General features: G+C 42.4%; 1 protein-coding gene across 1 annotated transcript in view; it reads left to right on the top strand.

Moving 5' to 3' along the window:
• Positions 1-18,687, top strand: part of EFCC1 (EF-hand and coiled-coil domain containing 1) — a 93,162-nt gene extending 74,475 nt beyond the window's left edge. The window contains exons 4-8 of the mRNA XM_050957807.1: positions 3,702-3,837; positions 4,533-4,698; positions 12,242-12,400; positions 15,769-15,838; positions 17,710-18,687. Of these exons, the coding sequence (XP_050813764.1) occupies positions 3,702-3,837; positions 4,533-4,698; positions 12,242-12,400; positions 15,769-15,838; positions 17,710-17,843 (665 nt within the window). The 3' untranslated portion in view covers positions 17,844-18,687. The remainder of the gene's footprint in view (positions 1-3,701; positions 3,838-4,532; positions 4,699-12,241; positions 12,401-15,768; positions 15,839-17,709) is intronic.
• Positions 18,688-19,486: the final 799 nt, after the last annotated feature.

A 19,486-nucleotide genomic window follows, 5' to 3' on the forward strand; every position in this document is an offset into this window, starting at 1 on the left:
TATCCTAAGGTCCTTCATCCTGGTAATGGTTTATATGTCAAGTAGACAGCAATTGCAAACTTAGAGCCTGAATTTCTCTTAGTGGTGTTGGACACATCTACAGCCAAATGAAGACAAATGTCAGGCTGCTTAGGAATTAACCATGAGCAAGAAATTGTGCTACAGAAGAAATCCATTGAGAAGAGATTTGGAGGTGAACAGCTAAATTTGAGGTCTGAAGTGTATGCCTGGAAGTGTGATACAATAATGCCCTCCAGAGACAGAGAGAGTCGTTATCAGGGTCCTTGATTATAAAAAATGAGCAGGTATTTTGTTCTGCTAGAGTGCAGCTGTGCGTATGAGTGTCTCTAGGGGAGTGGGAATAAGAAGTGCTTCTAGCATGATTTTCTAAAGGCACCTCTGTACTTTTAATTTGAGTTGAATACAACAAAACGGCTAGCATAGACCTGATCTGATTGCTGTGTGGCAGTGACTCTGTACTACCATATGAGAGACTTAGATTATAGCTGCACTACAGAGCTTTACAGCAGTGCAGCTTTGCCACTGTAGCGCTGCTAGTGTGGACATTCTAAGTTGATGGGAGAGAACCCTCCTACTGACTTAACTCCAGCCTCCATGAGCAGCGGTTGCTATGTCAGTGGGAGAAGCTCTCCCGCCGACATAGCGTTGTCCACACCGGTGCGTAGGTCAGTGTAACTTATGTTGCTCAGAGGGGTGGCTTATTCACACCCAAGTGAGGTAACTTATACCAACGTAAGCTGAAGTGTGTATGTAGCCTTAGACAAGTTGTTCAACTGTACTCAGGAGATGGGTAGTTCAGACCATGCACTGATCAACGTCTTCTCAAACAGACTGAAGGGAGGCACTTAAAAGTCTGTAAGTGGTGTCCTATCCAATTCTCTGCTGGAAAGATGACGGCCTTTACATAGGCTGTTTATGATGGGGCGGGGGTGAGCTGAGGGAAGGTGTAAATCCTCAGGTCTCCCATGGGAACACATTTGCATAAGTGAAAAGATCTTTACTAATGGATCTAAGATCTGTACACATTCACAACCACCCAATTTTTACATGTGCTATTTTAAAATCCTGAAATCCTGGATGAAGAGCTGACCAGAGATTTGCAAAATATTCTAATGCAAAATACTTGAAATTTCAAAATTTCCCACATTGTTAGGAACTAAAAATTGAGCCCATTTTCACACAACATTTTGCTAAGGTAGGCACATTTGTAATGCAAAGACAGGCCTCATTTCCAAGCTAAAATAACCTGTATTTCTAGTTTAAATGTCTTTCCTATCAAGAACAACACAAAAAAAATCATATTCACACCTTTACAATATGAAAATAGATATTTTCTCCAGTAAAGACCAATTTGGGTGTTGAAAGACAGGAGTGACAAAAATCACTCAAATGAAACTGGAAAGTTGCACAAACAAAATTAGTCAGCTTCAATAGCTCTAGGGTTGGCAGGTAATATGATTTCATGCATTTATTTTTGTAGGTCTTTTATAAATTTTAATTCCTCATTGCAGAAGAGCATGTGTAACTATTGTTGAACAACGTGATTAGAGAATTAGATTTAACAAGCCTGAGAATATTTGTCTTATGCAATTTATATGGCTGTTCGGAGCGCCATGAAAGAGATTTCACTTGTCTCTCTGGTTTCCAGTCCTAATAACCATAGGCAGTAAAGGACATGTAAAAAGTAGCGTCTGCTATGTCATTCTATTGTGATGACAGTAGTGGATGTGTAAGTTCATTTACAGAAAGTGGCATTTCCATGCATGGAAGAAGTAATAAATAGTGGTTCAAATGTGCAGGCATTAGGGCTGCCTGAAAGTTTGTGTCTTTTTCCCCCCATTTGTAAAGAGCTAATCTGTGTATCGCACGTGGCATATGTGACACTGACTAGAAGGAACATGACCGTCTGCAAATCTTAAAGGAATTAATGTTATTCTGTAACACCAGTGGCTCATCAACAATTCTGCTACCCCCTCAACCATTGTAACCTGGATCCCTTTTCTGTTGCACTCCATTAGCAAGATGATATAAGTGATTATGCAAAAATGTGTACTAATAATGTATCACAGATTGAAGATCTGAAAGGAATTCTTTGTTTTGGCAGTGGGAAAAGTTCTGAAGGAAAAGCAGTTCTAGGAAGTTAACTTGCGTAGTATTAAGCATTGCAATATAAAATGTACAGACACTCTATGTAATACTGGAGGGAACTAAGGTTTATTCCTGCTCAGCAGATGAATTATTGATTGTGATAACCCATCAATTAGGTAAATGGAACTTCATTTGAAGGCAAATTGGATTAGTATGCCACTGTCCAGTATTTAAAAAAAATAACTAGAAACCAGGTTGCCTTTTTTAATTATAGAAAATATACCTGACAGAGGAGCTGGTATCGTATCATTTAGGCTTGTAGCCAGGTAAAAGATGAATGTATTGGCCTGTACGTATGTGCAACAACACTGCCCTCTAATGGATAGAATACAATACATCAGACCTACCCAAATGTACGTGATTACAGCCTTCTGCGAATAGAGGGTGAGGCAAAGGGATTACATAATAAACCCTACCACTAGTGCCAGCTAATGGATATTGTTCTTTAAACTTGAGCGGAAGAGGTCTGTATCTTGAGGATGGCTGAATTTTATTTCCTGGACTGCGTGAACATTGTAGTTTATTGTAACAAATGCATAGGCAGCAGCCTACAGCACAGTTTGGGTGCCAACTGAAATAAAATTCAAGTCTGCAGACAATTATATAAATCTCCCGTTCTTCCCCACACAAGCAGACACAGAAGTAGCTAAGATTAGAACTCTGGTTCTTCATTTCCTAAAACACAAACCTCTACCACTTTAGCTCAAGCCTTTAGCTGGTTGAAGGTGCAGATCTCAGATCTTCTTTTTATGCCTGCCTCTAGAGGGCACCATCACTTGTTCATACACACAAAGCTAATACCTTACACTAAAAATGCTAAGTTCCTGAACAGACAACTAAATGTGCACATACACTGTACCTGAAATATTGTTTAAGGTTTAAAAACTTTATATTTGTGAAGAAATAAGCTTTATCGATTGTTTATAGATGGTTTGATTTGCTGACTTTGTGGGATAAGATGTGTGAGCTCATATCTTTTATTGGCCCAACTTTTGTTTGCGAAAGAGACAAGCTTTCAAGCTACACAGCTCAGAAGCTTGTCTCTTTCACCACCAGAAGTTGGGCTAATAAAAGATATAATTTCACCCACCCTGTCTAATATCCTGGGACCAACGTGGCGACAACAACAACACTGTAAACAACAATTGCTAACTACGGAAACCGTGCATTTTAATGACCTGACACTGCACTTTATTGAAACAATTAAAAATTAAAGACCACATTTTAATGGATTTAGACTGATGTAAATTCAGGGATTAATGCTCAGAACAAAACTATTGCTGATGCCGTCCACTAAATATTTGTTTGCAGTGGATCAAATCTTAGAACCACTAATTTTATCTCAGATGCTGCTAAAAAGCTATGGGAGTATTTTTATGCTGTTATGTGAATATGCCATTTCCCTCTTAAGCATGTTAGATTTTAAAGTGATTCACTTTCACCTAAATAGGTGGAGTTGAGAATTAAGTATCCAAAAGGTGATGAGCATGACCAAGCTTTAGCTCCAGCTAACTGGCTGTTCTTTTCCCCAGTGGAAGATCAGATGTTCCGTTCTGTGGAGGGCCAGGCTGCCTCAGATGAAGAGGAGGAGAAGTGGATTGGGGACCAGCAATCCCAGGTGGCTGAATTGAAGAAACTTCTGGACAGGGTTCCCTGTTGTGGAAGTGGGTATGTTTCATGGAGATTAGTGTTTAGGCTTTGGTTGTCCCATTGCAAATTGTATCGCATGATTTCAAGATTTCAGAAGTATTGTGGCTTTAGTAAGGAGCCTTAAAACTATTTCACAGAAACAAATCCTCCAGTCACACAACACAGACTGGGTGTAATATACCCACCTGATCCTAACAGGAGTCAGAGAGGAAAGTGAGGTATTGGGGAGTGGAGGGGGAAGGTATGTGCATGTGTCTAAACTTTACTCAATGCTAGAGAAGACAGTAAAAAGAGGTCCACATGCCAGAGGGAAATCTTTCTCAACACCCATACCCCAACATGTCACATAAGTCTTTATTGCATAAACAATCATTATGGATTATAATTTCTTCTGGGAAATCTCCCCCTACACTTCAGAAAAGATCTTTTCCATCATAATCCTCCTTCCAGTAAAGCCATGAGTGAATAGGCTTTCCAGTCTGCCCCCAGTCTCTTTCCAGCTGTACAAATGTAGAAGCTGTTAGTTCCGGCACCTCAGCTGATCTCAGCTTTCAGCTAAGAGGATATAGGAAACCAGCATCATAGGGACCCAAACCATAAAGAACTCTATAGGTCAAAGTCACGAATTTGAATTTATGAGGAAATTGGTCATAGCTCTTAAGCAGATTGACCTTGGCTGGGAGGTTTCGCTAACTTTTCTTTTTCAAATATAGATGTGATGACAAAATGGTGAAGAAACTGATGTCTTATTTTGGGAGTGCCAATAATGATGACCATGAGAATGCCACTGTGGAGCTAGCAGAGAGAATCACCATGTTAACTGAACAGCTTGAGATGAAAGGGAATGAAGTGAAAAAACTGGAAACAAACATGAAGGAGGTAACAAGTGTGAGGTTTACGTTATTTTATGTACACACAGGATTCTTTTCATAAATATTTTAAATACTCATGTTTTGTATTTTCATCTAATTTCTGTTAGCGTTCAACCTTGTTGATGCCTCACCACAGTACCATCACTTCAGGAGCGGGGCCACATCCTAGCTTTCCATGGCAACAGCACTTCCAATATGACTATTGCATGAACGTCCATGGATCTGAAGGACTATACTGTGCAACACAGGCTATTTTCACAAAAGTATATGTTTAAAATTCTGTCAGATATCCATGTGGATTTAATAGCTGGAAAAGGCACAGGACTGATAGCCCTGGAGAACAGAGTGCAGAGAGTAGGTGCAGAAAATACGAGGCTCCCCTGTGGTATCTCAGCACTGGGTGAAAGGCTTCACATATCCTATTACCAATCTTCTCACCGGTCCCCCAAAATAACCTTTTTAAATACACCTCCAGGTGGCTCAGTTGCAGGTGCTCAACTTACGTTAAATCTTGCAGCTCACTGACAGAAGGAAAATCTCAACCTCAGCCTTGGGGGGCTGGGGTTACCTTAATTTCTAGTGTGGACATAACTTCAAGGTTCCAAAAACACGTGCTGTCTCAGTATCTTCACCTAATCTTATTTAAATGCACAAAACCTCAGCTACTCATCTGTGTAAATGCCACCAGTCTTTTCCTCATAGAGGTATTTAAAAGTAATGAATACAGAACATGGCCCAGATAGTCATCTACACAACAAAGGAGCAAGTAAGTACCATATAATACAGTGAAACCTCACTATAATGCGACCTTTGGGGTCCAAAAAATCCCATCGTGCTAAATGTGGGGTCACGATATAGCAGGGTTTCAAATCAGTCAGGTGGTCCCCGAAGCGGTGCACTGAGGTGCACCGCCTAGTGCCCCTGGTGCCTAGTGCCCAGCAGGGGCGAGGAGCTGTGGCCCCCCGCCTGCTGGGGACAGAGAACTCCAGGGCTGTGGGCGCCGGTGCTCTCTGTCCCCGGCAGGTGCGGGGCCGCGGCTTCCCTCCGGCTTCAAGAGGAGCCTCGGCTCCCCGCCTGCCGGAGACAGAGAGCACTGGCGCCAGCAGCCTCGGAATTCTCTGTCCCCAGCAGGTGCGGGCCGTGGCTTCTCTCCCTTGCCATGGTATTGGGGACCATTGGTACAGTATCATACTGTATTATACTGTACCTTAAATGGGAGCCAACCTGCGATTGCGTTATATGCGATTTTGCATTATGGCGAGGTGTGTTATGGCAGGGTTTGACTGTACCTTGGTACAGCTGAAGGGGGTCAGGGGAGAGAAGAAGGAGAAAATGTGCTCATAAACTGCCTTACAACTTGCCCGATTGGGTATGGCAATTCATTTGTTTCTATGCCAGAAATTGTGAATACTATAAAAATGTTATCACCTCACATTATTTTAGCCTAATTTGTTCAAAGTTTCATCTGCTTCACAATCAAAAACTGGCTGTTTTATGCTCCTTTGCTCAAAAGAAGTTTGTGGACTTTAGTGTTTTTGGAATGATTTTATTAACCATTAAGTTCTGTTTAAATTCATAGTTTAATCTTCAACTTTTCTGCATGTTGCCACTCAGTGGCTTTATCAAGATTTCTGTTTCAAGGACATGCTCTCCCCTTCTACCCCCTGCCCTCCGCACACACAATGAAATTTGCTTAGGGAAAAAGTGTGGAAAATGAAAGGAAGACATACTTGCACCTGGTACAGTGTACTGGTGATTGAATACTGTCAGTACACTAGGTTCTATGACAATGTATCCCTGTAATATTATCTAGGTTAATGGAACGCTTTGCTTCTGTGCTGCTTAAACACCAACCACATAAAAAGCTCAATTCACTCTGTTCTTACTGATAGTGGCCATGTTTACCTCTTTTCCTTGCCTTCCACTCACACTTTTAGATGTATTCATCTTCCTTTTGCAAAGCTAGGAATGTCCTGTTGCCTGCTTTATAACCTCTGCTGATGGATACAAGTTCTGTGTAACTTGCTCAGAAAAGGCCCATTATAAATTTTCAGTAGTTATTCTAGAATTCCAGAATAAAAATATCAGCTTTTCCTAAAAATCATACCAAAAAAAAGAGAGATAAACGTCACAGTGATTGTAGCATAACCACAAATTTAAAAATCAATATTTGTAAATCAATTTGCCTTTGTCATTACAGTCCAGATTACAGTCCATTACAGCCTAGATTATTTACAATTCATCTAATGTACTGTATATCGCTGGTATGAACACATCATTTTAGTTGGTGGGTTAGCTTGGAGCTACTGCTGCTACTGCTACAAAGCTCTTTGGCAATAAGATATAGTGATCTTGAAAGGATCAAAGATCAGTTTTGAAAAAGTGAATGCTCACCTGAACTTTCTAAATCCACAAAAAGTGTGCAGGAAAACTCTTAATACCCTCTCTCACCAAATTAAATGCATTTCCTGATTTAATAAAGAAATCACTGAGAACAAGCTGTCACTTTCCATGGTGTGTTGAGGAAGCTAGCACACACATAGCAAGAGGCTCTGTTATTTAGATTTACAAAAACAATTCTGAAAGATCACATAAACAACATCAGCAGGCAGGTGAAGAGCGAGAGCTGCACATATGGACCAATCATTGATCCAATCTAAGACTACAAAAAACAGAAGATTAAAGAGGAGCTAATTTTGATTCTTTTTATAGTGAACTCCAATTCTCAATAACTGAAAAGTCTAAGTACCATCTACCGAGAACAGGTTAATGAAGGTGTCAGGCCTAGATGATAGATTGAGGAAAACATGAGAAAATTCTAAAGCTATATTGGCACTTTACAAAGTGCTCTGAACAAATGCCTCAGCTTTGCAAGGCCAGATTAATCAAAAAGTAAAGAATTAATTTACACCTGTCAAAAATGTGCCCTTGTGTGCAAACAGGTAATCATGCAAGAATATTTCCAAGCACAAGTGCAAGTTTGCACATTTAGTTATGTCTGCATGTGCTTTTTTCTCTCTTTCTCTCTTTTTTTTTTAGTACACACAGATGGAAATGAGCCCCCACTTTTGAGACTGGTCCACAGTTTTCAAATAGGGACAATTCACTAGCAGATTCTATACCAAACAATGATGAACATAGAAAGAAAGGAGTTCTAGTAAGAGACTAAATTGCCAAACATGTTTATCAAATCTCTATATCCTGGTTTTGTGTTTGGGTTTTTCTGTTGCACTCATCATGTTAGTATGTGAGCACCCCATAAGCGGTAATGAATTTTACCTCATGAGGTAAGGAAGTATTATCCCCATTTCACAGATGAGACAGATTAAGCGACATGCTCACAGCCAACCAGAAAGTCTATAACAAAGCTGGAACTGGAACCCAGAGCCCCAGTCCAATGCCTTAAAAGTTGATCATCCTTCCTCCATATCTATGTTAGGGAACAATCTATACTTTATTATAGTCATTATCATCTAATTTGCAACAAATGGGGTGAGAGAAGATAATAGATATAGCCTATGTTAAGCAAACTACTTTGGAGAACTTTTTAAACCTACATTGAGGCACCATCTTCAACTGCTGGAGGAACAGTAAAGCACCAAAAGCAACTATAGGCATCTTAGATGTAAACAAAACAGACTAGGGGAAAGGAAAACTAGCACCTATTTCATAGTAGGAGGTGATAGAGCATCAAGAGGCAAGAACTGTCTTGGGAAAGTTAGTATAATAGCAGATTGGGAGGTACAGAAAAAATAGTACCACAGGCGAGCCTGGGACAAGGAGACAACAGCAGAAATATTCAGTGATATTCTGAGCAGAGCATCTATAAAAACTAAAGCAGGTGGTTATAACATTGGACAGCTGAATGCTGGGTGGATAGAATTAAAGTGGCATGCAAACTACAGAGAAAAGATTGCGTTTTTTCCAGAAGGGTTTGTTCAGTGACTGAAGGTGAACAGCATGGGGCTGCTGCCTTGCAGTAGCAGGCAGCAGAGGACATACAAGTTCATGTGTTTTTCCCCCAGTGTAGCTAAAGATAAGATGCCCTGAAAAAAACTCTTCGAAGCAGCAGATTGCGTTCCTATTGGTTGTCGACGCAGAGGGCTGTTAAGACTCAGGTTCAGAATAGCTGTGTGTGAAAGAAGCAGCTGCTGCCCAACACATTAGGAAGATGGTGCAGGAGAAGAGGATCAGAGGGGCTAGAATATTGGGGAAACGTCCCAGAACATCTTAAGAAAGAGAAGTGCTCTGATTAAGTAGATAAAGGCCTTTCCTCTCCCCCCCCTTTTCATTTCTATATTGTCCCTTTCATTGTACTGATGTGAGGGGGAAATGTAGCTCTGCTTCATGTGTTTGCTAGAGCTTTGCGCGGATACAAAATTTGTATCCACGTCCAATTCGCAAAAATTATCCATAGATATCTGCGGCTATAAAGTAGGTATCCGCAGATTTGCAGGGCTCTCTCTGTAATAGGCCACACCTATGATGTGCAGGATATCTGCAGTGCAGAAGAGGAAAGGAGGAACTCTGCTAACTGAAAGAAGCAGTAACATTAATTCACAACAGACAATTCTCTCCCCACAACCTCAGAGAGCATTAATTATGCCTCAGCCTGACTGCTCCCCAGTGATGATGATTATGTTGGGTGTATGTACAGACAACTATTTGTTTATTTGCTTAGTTCCTTCAAAATGGGTGTTCACTGAGGAACATTCAAGTCACTATTTGGCAGAGGATATAGACTAAGTCATCCGAACTGCACATTGTTCTGCAGGGTGGAGGAGCTGGAGGTGCTCATAAAGTAAAGGTCATTTGTGGCTAATGGAGGCAGCTAGTTTTCAGCTGATGCTGCAGCAAGTGCCAATTAAAACATACTTTTCAGCTGTGTCAGAGAAATTAAATGACTTTCTGGAAGGATTCTGTGTGGACCAAGGATTATCTCACTTCTGCACTCTGACCACATTTGCTCTTGGAAGTGGAGGGGAGGAGTGACATTTTGCCCAGTTAGTAAACATTGATTCGGATAATATTTTCTGCCAAATAAAATCTAAGAAGTGGTTGTTTAGTTTAAAGCCTACAGTTACTCTGATACATCTCTCTCTCTCTTGCTTCCCCTCCCAGAAGGGGCCTTGTTACAGTAGGGCGGGATAGCTCAGTGGTTTGAGCATTGGCCTGTTAAATCCAGGGTTGTGAGCTCAATCCTTGAGGGGGCCATTTTGGGAACTGGGGTAAAAATCTGTCTGGGGATTGGTCCTGCTTTGAGCAGGGGGTTGGACTAGATGATCTCCTGAAGTCTATTCCAACTCTGATATTTTAAATTACAGTTTTAGCTGTAATTTTATTACAGCTAAAACTGTAATAAAGATAACAAAAAGGGATTAACAGAACCAGAAAACATGAAATTTATCCCACAGGATTTTGTTCATAAATACAGTAAGAATAAATACATTTGACTTCTCTTTGCAGCAAATAATTGCAAAGAATGATAATATTTAGGAATGTTATGTGCTCTGCCTGGGTCTAGTAATGAATGGGATATGAGGTTTATTATGATTTAATTAATTGAAGGAGCTTAGAGCTCATGAAAGTTGACATTAAAATATTTAATCTAAGCACTTTTCCAATAGATGCTTTCCAGGCCCACTTTAATAGCTTGCCCAATGCACTGCATTCCTGACCAGAACTACCTCTCCTAGTCCTGGGCCTCTGGTGAGCAGATCTCTCTAAAAGTCCATATTGTGGGGCAGTTTTATGATGCAAACAAGGGGGCTAACATGAGCTCTGAGAGACAGAATTAGCTAGTGGGTTGACCATAGGGGCTGACCGCTAGGAACTCCAGAATTCTGGCTCTGACAAGAGCCATTTTCTGGCTGGCTTTAGACAAGTCATTTAACCTCCTCATTTCATTTTCCCTATCTGAAAAATGGGGATACCAATGCTTATCTGTCTCTTTCCCTGCCTTCCTCCCAAGATATTATGAAATTAGTTAATGACCAATCTGTGTTCTGAACTATTATTTCCACATATATCCCAAAGTGGGATTTGAACTTATTTTTACAGAAATGGGAGAGAGGGATTCACAGAGCTGGTTACTATGATTTAGGTCACATGAGCATCTTGGCATTTTCCAACCAGCAAGGAAGAAACAGTTCTTGTTCCAAAGACAGTGTAGCATCTGACAGGCAAGTGGTGGGAAAAGGGATCCAACATACAACCCAGGCGATCAGGGTGATGACAGGCACAAGTCCTATTTCTTTACAAATATGAAACTTGTAAGTTAAATGTTAAGTTGCCCTTCCACCACAATACTGTCTTGTCTCTCTTCTACACCAAAACCCAGCTTTTGATACCTCATGCCCGGTCCTCCCAACATTTGACATCCTCCTGCCACTAAATGAGCATTTAACTCATAAGAAAAATACATGAAACAAATAAGTAGATGACTTAGACAGTTTCTTGTAAACATCTTGGAAGAAGTAAGTTGTGAGGAAGGATTTAAGACCCTGATTCAGCAAAGAGCTTAAGCAGATACTTAAGAAATTCACCTCTATTCAGCAAAGCACTTGTGCAAGTGCTTACATGAGGAGAGGTTATTAGAACTGGCCAAAAATATTTCAACATGACTTTGTCCCATCAAAATATATAGGCTTGTGGCTAGAGCACTTGCCAGAGATATGGGAGACTGACTACGGAGTTTGTATCTCTCTGGCCTGGCCCACAAAATATTTTATTACTTTTACAAAGTGGAACAGCTCCAACTGGAAAGACTGGGAGAGAAACTGATTCTATAGCCTGGTAGTTAGGATGCTGACTGGGAATGTGGGAGACCCATGTTTTATTGGTTACTGGACAGTCCTAGAAATTGGCTTTGCAGTAACTCAGGAAGGTCCTGATCAAACAAACCACTTAATCACATGCTTAACTTTAAGCATATGAGTACTTCCATTGGCTATCCTTCAGCCTGCTTCAGTGCCTGATTCAAACGGGGCTTTCTTGAGCTGGTCTGCAAACCACTGACCTCTCCCCATTTAAGCGTGTGGTTAAATGCTTTGCTGCATCAGGGTCATAAAAGTTTCCCCAAGACTCACTTTTCCCAAGATGCTTACAAGAAACTTGCTAACTAAATCACCTACTTATTACTTTATTTTATAAGTCTGTGTTCTATGCATAGTGGATGGGGTAGAAAAAAGTGTGAAAATAGTTGTGAAAGAAGCAGAGCCCTCTCTGTATTATCCTTCTTTGAAAAATATAGATATAAGAAAGACTGAAGTACAGAATTCAGAATGAGAACAGTTACAATTTCTGAGTAGTCTGGTTGCACCAAATATTGAATGAAATGTCATGAAGTAGAAGAGCAAATGCACCTCCTAGCAGCTATTTATTCAGTGCCTTAAAGAAATGTAGCAATAGAACAAAGTGAAGAATTTCCCATCAGAATAGTTTTCTGGAGCAAACTGACATTTACCAGATTGGACGAAAAGTTAGCTTTGCAATTATTGTGCAAGAGAACAAAAGCTCCAGTGCTTTTAATTTCCTGTGTCGTTGTCCAGATGAAAGGCCCATTGCTAGGTGAACTGCAACAAAAGGTGGAGGAGACTGAATTGTTGAAGATGGAGCTACAGATATTGGAGACTGAGAGAGTTAGGCTGTCACTGGTGGAAGAAAAGCTCATGGATGTTTTACAGCTTCTTCAACAACTTCAAGACCTGGTACGGCAAGAAAGTAGTCCAAAGAACAAGAACTAGTTTTGATGGTGTCCCTCCCAAACTGAAAAGGATGTTTGTACCTTACATCCAAATGCAAGGGTTCCCTTACATGCAAGACACACAGCTGCCCAGCTTTGCCACTGGAACCATCAGCTCCAATGGTTGCGTTGCAGCAAAGAGGAAAAGCCTAGAAGCTCTTACTTGTGACTTTCCAGTACAGATCTCCAAACTCTCCCCTCCCCCCAAACAAAAGTTTGGAATCATAGTAGTTTCAGATTTTCTAAAAATCCACTAAATTAGGTCCAAGCCCCTTTCAGAGCAAGATTTAGTCCTCCAGAAGAAAATGCATCAAATATTAAATTGATAGTGTAGTACTCACCCAAACACCCAGTACATCTAAGATGCTGTTCTTTGGGATCATACCTACATCACTGCATGGATTGCTCTGCAATATGAATTATCAGTCAATACTTGCAGAACCACATCATGATATTTTCTCAAAGGCTGGATGTAGGGTTCTCTTTATTTCAACTGTCTTCTGGAAGGAGTCTGCTGGCTTTCCACACTGCCCCAGTGATAGCTTTAGAAATAAATGCCCTCACATCAAACTGACTTCTCTCTCCATTTGGAGTTTCTGGAGTGCACAAATTAGGCCTGCTCACTCCCACATCCACAGGAAATATTTTTGGGAATGGGTTAGTGGTAGCCTGGCTGCCTTCAATTCAGTAGAAACAGGTCTGAAAAATACTTGTCTGATCCTATTGCTACTACTTTAAAGGGCCTTTGCCTGGCACACCTCAGAATGCACCATGCATAGATTATGCACCACTCACCTCCATGTTATTGAAAAAAAAGAAATGTAGGAACATAATCCTCCCTTACATTTCTATAACTCTTTTCATTTCCAAGCACTGAAATACCAGCCTGATGCATGGTCAGTGCTGGGCTGAAATGCAGCAGCCAGCTACATTACACAACAGTTCCTCAGTCTTCTAGCACATCCAACTGCATCATATAGGGGCACTAGTGTAGCGAGAAGAGTACAACTTACTGAAGGAGCAAACCTACTTCCTGCAGCACCAGAGATATTTTTGAGAAGTGTCTCATCCAAGTACTAACCCAGAGAGGAGCTATATAGTTAATCAGAGCTGATGGAATCACAGCACAAAGTGGTTCTTATTTAAAATGTGATGGGTCAGTCCTTCTTAAATCCCTGCTTCAGGTGGAGGGGAGTGGTGAGAATTAGCCAAGAGATAAGCAAGCTGGATAAGCTGTTGAACATGGGGTATGTTAGGAGCTGTACAAGTCTGCATTGCACTTTTAGGAGTTAATTTTTTATATTAGGATTCAGGGCATCTCCTGAATTTTCAGCAGAGCTGTACACTGTGTATTTAATTAGATTATTTGCACAGATAATGACTTCACCATGCCTGAAGTATGCTGGTGTTCTACAGCTGACTCTAGGGAACAAATGCAGTATCTCAAATTATGTTACCTTACTTTAGTGCTTGGCACAGCCCATTTTAGTTTCACATCCCAAGTCTGACACTGCTTGCCACATGGATCAATAACAATCCAATCCAATGAAGGATGTACTATTAAGCTGGCAAAGAATGACTGATTGTGATTGACAGCAGGCATAAGAACTTTCCGTGTCAAGACTTGGACATGTCATTCACTGGTCAGCAGTGTTGTTGAAAATCATTCCAGCTTAGGAGATGATCCATCACGCAATGTGCTACATAGTTGTGAAAATACTGCTTGATGCTAATCATTGCTGGAAATATGCCTTTGTGTGTGGCCATGTTCCCTAGGTCCAGTGAATAAAGATGTTAATGAAAAAGATGATTTACAGGATCCCCTGAAGAACGTCCCATAGAGTCTTACGGAGGAGGTACATTAGATGAATGAGAAACTGCAGTTACAGATGAATAAGCTTTTAAGGCTATATTGCCTCTGTAAATTCACCTTTATGGATACAGCATTCCCAGCATTACACAAGTGCAGGAACCTTCTAGAAAGCTGGGCCAAATAAGTATCCTCTTGCAGCACTGAATGTTCAGAACAGAGGTTAATTGAAGGGTCATGCAGTCCCAAACACCTGAGTTCCTGTTTTCACTAAACCCAAGGGGGCTATACACAAGTAGGACTCTGAAGAGGAGGGGAAGGTGGATGGGACATGTGAATAAGCAGATGCAATAACACTTGAACTGCAGTTGTGAGCTGTGCAGTTCTCTTTTTTCAGGATTTGCTTCTGCCTATTGCCACTCCGAGAAGTTTAATCAAAACATCTTGCTCTCTCAGGTAGGTGGGTTGAGGGTGCTAGTTAAACAGACTGCAGGACTGCCTCTCCCCCAAACGAGAGTTAGGCATCACGTTAAGATAGTGGTGCTTTCTAAACACCATGTGGCAGCCTCAACCATTTTTAAAATGGAATCATTACAAAGGCAGGCCAGCCAAGCTGTCTTAGGCCTTGGCTACACTGGCACTTTACAGTGCTGCAACTTTCTCGCTCGGGTGTGAAAAAAACACACCCCTGAGCGCTGCAAGATACAGCGCTGTAAAGTGCCAGTGTAAACAGTGCCGCAGTGCTGGGAGTGCGGCTCCCAGCGCTGCAAGCTAAACCCCATCAGGATGTGGAGTACGTGCACAGCTGGGAGAGCTCTCTCCCAGCGCTGGCGCTGCGACCACACTCGCACTTCAGAGCGCTGCCACGGCAGCGTTTTGAAGTTTCAAGTGTAGCCATACCTTTAGCCCTAAAAACTGGAGGTACTCTCAATAATGTTTAATAGATCTCAATAGACAGCAGCCAAGAGAGAGCTGATTAAGGACCTTCCCCAGCTGTTTCTCCTGAACACCACATACAGTAACTTCCCCCAGTTTGTGTGTGCTTAAAATGGTATCGTATGTTTCTGAAAATAGGTGCGGGGGACCTATTTCTGAGGTCTCACCCACACTCCATGTATTTGCACTGCCTATCTTTCAACACACAAGGGCTTTGCATGAACCTGGCCAGGTCTTTGATAGTCCTGAGCGTGCCTATCTCCTGCTTGCATTCCATGATAAGCACGTGCATCTGGATTTTCATAGCCACAAACTTTTGAAGGCTCAGCCCTGTGCTCTCCATTTCCCTTTGAACTATTGCAGATTCTTAAAGTAAAGCCAGGAACTAAGGAACAGGGACACCCAAATCTGCTGTTCACTGTGCAGTTTCTGACTCAAAGATTCCAAAATAAGACACCATGTTATGAGGCATTAATTTTGTTTTCATTTTCAAATGCAAATCCACTGTACATATATTTAGATTTTGTTGTTTATATTAAGCTGGTCAGGGAGTTAATTGTTCCATGATATTGTTTTGTGTTTTAAAGAGCATATCTAAGCGAGCCTTGGGGAAAATCTTGCTGAGCACTTTGGAGTCCTGTCGTGACCCCCACCATGGTAAGAAAGTAAAATACATATGAAGAATAAGAAGTGTGCAAAATACATTTGTAATTCAGAGTCACTTGGGAGGCAGATTATATACTTTGTAAACAGTAGACAGAAAAGCAAAAAGTCACTCACTTTCAAAGGGGGAAAAATTACTATGCAAGACCCCTACTAAAACTGAAGGCTTCAAATCTTTGAAATTACAGAAACTGGGGCATCATGCTAAATTTTACCCTTAAGGTGAATTCTTCATCCCACTGAAATCAATAGGAGCCATCTGCACACATCCAAGGGCAGAAATTGCCCACGGGGCCAGATTTTGCCTTCTAAACACATCACTGTGGTTGCACAGGTATCAGAGAGCAGAATGTGGACCCCTAGTTTGTAAACTGACCACTCATCAACATTTACAATTCCATTGTCTAGAGCTCTTCTCTGCCTGACATAAAGGGAAGGTACAAAGGAAAGCAGCATCTTTCAGTAAAGTCAGTGGGTCAAACCTGCTCTCCATTAATAGTAGCCTTTCATGTTCTTGTTACGAAAATTAAACTTGCAAACTCATCTCCCTGGACAATAGCCCACTGTGCAGAAGCTGCCTATGGAAGAACCATGCAGGCTTCACAGCCTGGAGGTTTAAATTTGATTACTTTGTCCCTGTTAGCAGAGCTTTTGCATTTACCTTCTTCAAAGAAGCTGGCATACTGTACCCAGTCAGTTTGCATAGGAAGTCTGCCTGTAGGGGCTTTTAATAGGCAGAGAGGGGTCAAAGAAGAGATAATGAAAGGGTAGATGCAGCCTGAAGGGTTTGTTCTGCAGAATACTACAAACAGTAATTCAGGGAAAGTAACATGTACAAAACGCCCTGGCTTCCACGGAGCCTTCTTGCCGTACAAAAGGCTTGTCATTAGCATGCAGTGATTCAGTATCCAGACATTCTCGAACAAAGTGGTGCCGCTCCAGCCTGGGAACAGGGCAAAATGGCACAGCAAGCCCTTCTCATGCCTCCAATGCACACACACAGAAGGCAGGCATACTTGAGCTGTAGGCCTGGGAAGCAAGAGATAGGTGGTAGCTAGTGCCCTCAGAAGTACTAGCAGCTCCAGTGAGTACAGAGGAAGTTTTGAGGCAGTGCTCCATCTTATAGGATAGCTGTCCAGCACATCCCACAGCACCCAGGAGGTATTAAACCTACCTAACAGGGAAATAATTACTCCAAGTAGTGTCGCTGAGACAATGTGCCCACTCCCTAACTCTAACACCGCTCGGCATCCAGAGATGCATAAATTGAGAACCAGAGTATTTAATGAGGGAAAGCTAATGAAGCCCAAATCAATATATACTCTATCTGTTCTGCATCACTTTTGCTATAAACTCCCTATGTTTCCTCTGCTTTGGATTTTCTGGCTTTGCACTTGATGTGACATGAGCTGCTTTCCAAAATCTCTGTAGTCAAACATTCTCTCACTGTGTGAGAATGCTACCCCAATGGCTGATTCGATTAGTTATGTTTCGTTGATGTGACTTGAATCCAGTCTCCATTTGAATGACGTGTAGGTATTTAGACCAGCAGTGTGTACCCATCTTTCAGGGATAGGTTTCAGGAAGTTTAACTGCTGATGCAGTGCAGAACACAGACAGCCAAAACATTTCAAAAATCAGTCTCTGTTCACACAAGGATGAGGGGATTTAATGAGCAGAGAGTTTGCAGTAGGAGGAACGGAAGTAGACTCAGTCCCTGTGTACTGTTCCATTCTGTGTCCCTTTAATATGCAGAAGAATTCATTCTCTGCTCTCCAAATTCAGAATTCTATATTTAAAATTGTTAAACTGCATCTCCCTGGCTTTGTCAATATGCTAATATATGTCATAATTTTCTTTTAAAGGAGAAGCCCACATTCTTGAGGTCCTAGATACTCTCTACCATGAGCTGGCTGCCTGTGAACTCCTACAAACTGAGCCTCTAGAAAAAGCTCAAAGTCACCAGTCCTTGTCTAACCCACTAGTTATCTCTTGTTGAGCAACAGTGCCATCTACAGTTCCTCATGATTAGTCAAGTATCTAAAATCTTACCATGTTAAACAGAGGGTGGAAGAATGAGATTGCCAGATTTGGAGGAGTTCAATAATAAAGGGACAAGTTAGGACAACTAAGCCATGAAATCACAGGTATACTGCTCTGGGAAGACCTCTAATTCCTCAGCTGTCCTCTGTAAGTGTTCACATTTCATGAGAATTAGTTAATGATGTCCATCTCTGAAGTCTGACAACCACATTATGGCATTGTAACTGTACCAGTTCACCAAATGAAAAGTATTACAAATGCACTGATCAGCTTAATAGAGGAAAACCCCAAACTGAATAGCTGATTGTCGATTAGCTAGAGATTTTTCCTCTTCTGATAGCTGAACCAGTATGTTAAATAGTGGAAGACAGACTAACTGGCTGACACATGTTGTTTTCTTAAAGTACAAGAGACAAAATTGCTGTATTATAAAGATATATGCACACAAGTATATGTCAGTAGGGCAAGTTAAAGACCCATGTATAAATTTATGTGATTGTGATTGTGATTATATATTTTATTTAACTCTAGAGATACATTTATGTTTCTGTTCAGGTGGATTTTGTACACCTGTACCCCATATAACACAGTCCTCGGGAGACAAAAAATCTCACCGCATTGTAGGTGAGACTGCGTTGTATCGAACTTGCTTTGCCCCCCAACCCCATTCCTTGTTCCCTGACCACCCGCTCTAGAGACCCCTGTCCCTAATCACCCCAAGGACCCCACCCCCTACCCATCTCCCCTGTCCCCTGACTGCTCCAACCCCTATCCACCCCTACCCCCGCCCCCTGACAGGCACTCACCAGCAGCGACAAGAAACTTAGCAGCCTGGCTCCAGCCTGCTCCACTCTGCTAGCTCCCAGCTGCAGCACTCCGCTTCCCGCTGCCGGTGAATGTGGGAAGGTTGGGGAAAGGACACCCCCCGTACTCACCTGTGGTGGGAAGCGGAGTGACGTGGCCCCAGCCCGCTCCGCTTTCCTTGCCCCGGCCCCAGCCGTGTTGCTAGGGGGCAGCTGGGGAAAGGTCCTGCAGTCACCTATGGTGGGAAGTGGAGCACCATGGCTGGGAGCTGGCGGAGTGGAGCTTGCTGGGGCTGGGCTGCTCTGCTTCCCGTCATTGGTGAGTGCGGGGAGGTTGGGGAAAGGACACCCCCCGCACTCACCTGCGGCAGGACATGGAGCGAGGTGGCTGAGAGCTGGCAGAGTGGAGCAGGCTGGGGCTGGGCTGCTCCGCTTCCGTCGCTGCTGATGAGTGAGGGGGGGTATCCCGTCCCGCAAGCCTCCTCCCCCGAGTGACACGGCTGGGGCCAGGGCAAGGGAAGCAGAGCGGGCTGCTATCAGCCCCCTGCTAATCCCTCGGGCCACTCTGGGACTGTGGGGCCCCAAAAAGTGCCCTCCCACAGCTCCTGTCCCCCAGACCCTGGGGGGGGAGCCTCTGACTGCCTCCAAGACCCTCTGCCCCTTATCGAACCCCTTGGCCCTGGCCTGGCCTGGCACCCTTAAAACGCTGCTCAGAGCAGCGTGTCAGAGCTTTACCACGTTGTATGCGAACCTGTGTTATATTGGGGTAGAGGTGTATTTGTAATTACAAATCCAT

The sequence above is a fragment of the Gopherus flavomarginatus genome, chromosome 6 (assembly GCF_025201925.1).
Source record: "Gopherus flavomarginatus isolate rGopFla2 chromosome 6, rGopFla2.mat.asm, whole genome shotgun sequence".
Classification (NCBI taxonomy): domain Eukaryota; kingdom Metazoa; phylum Chordata; order Testudines; family Testudinidae; genus Gopherus; species Gopherus flavomarginatus.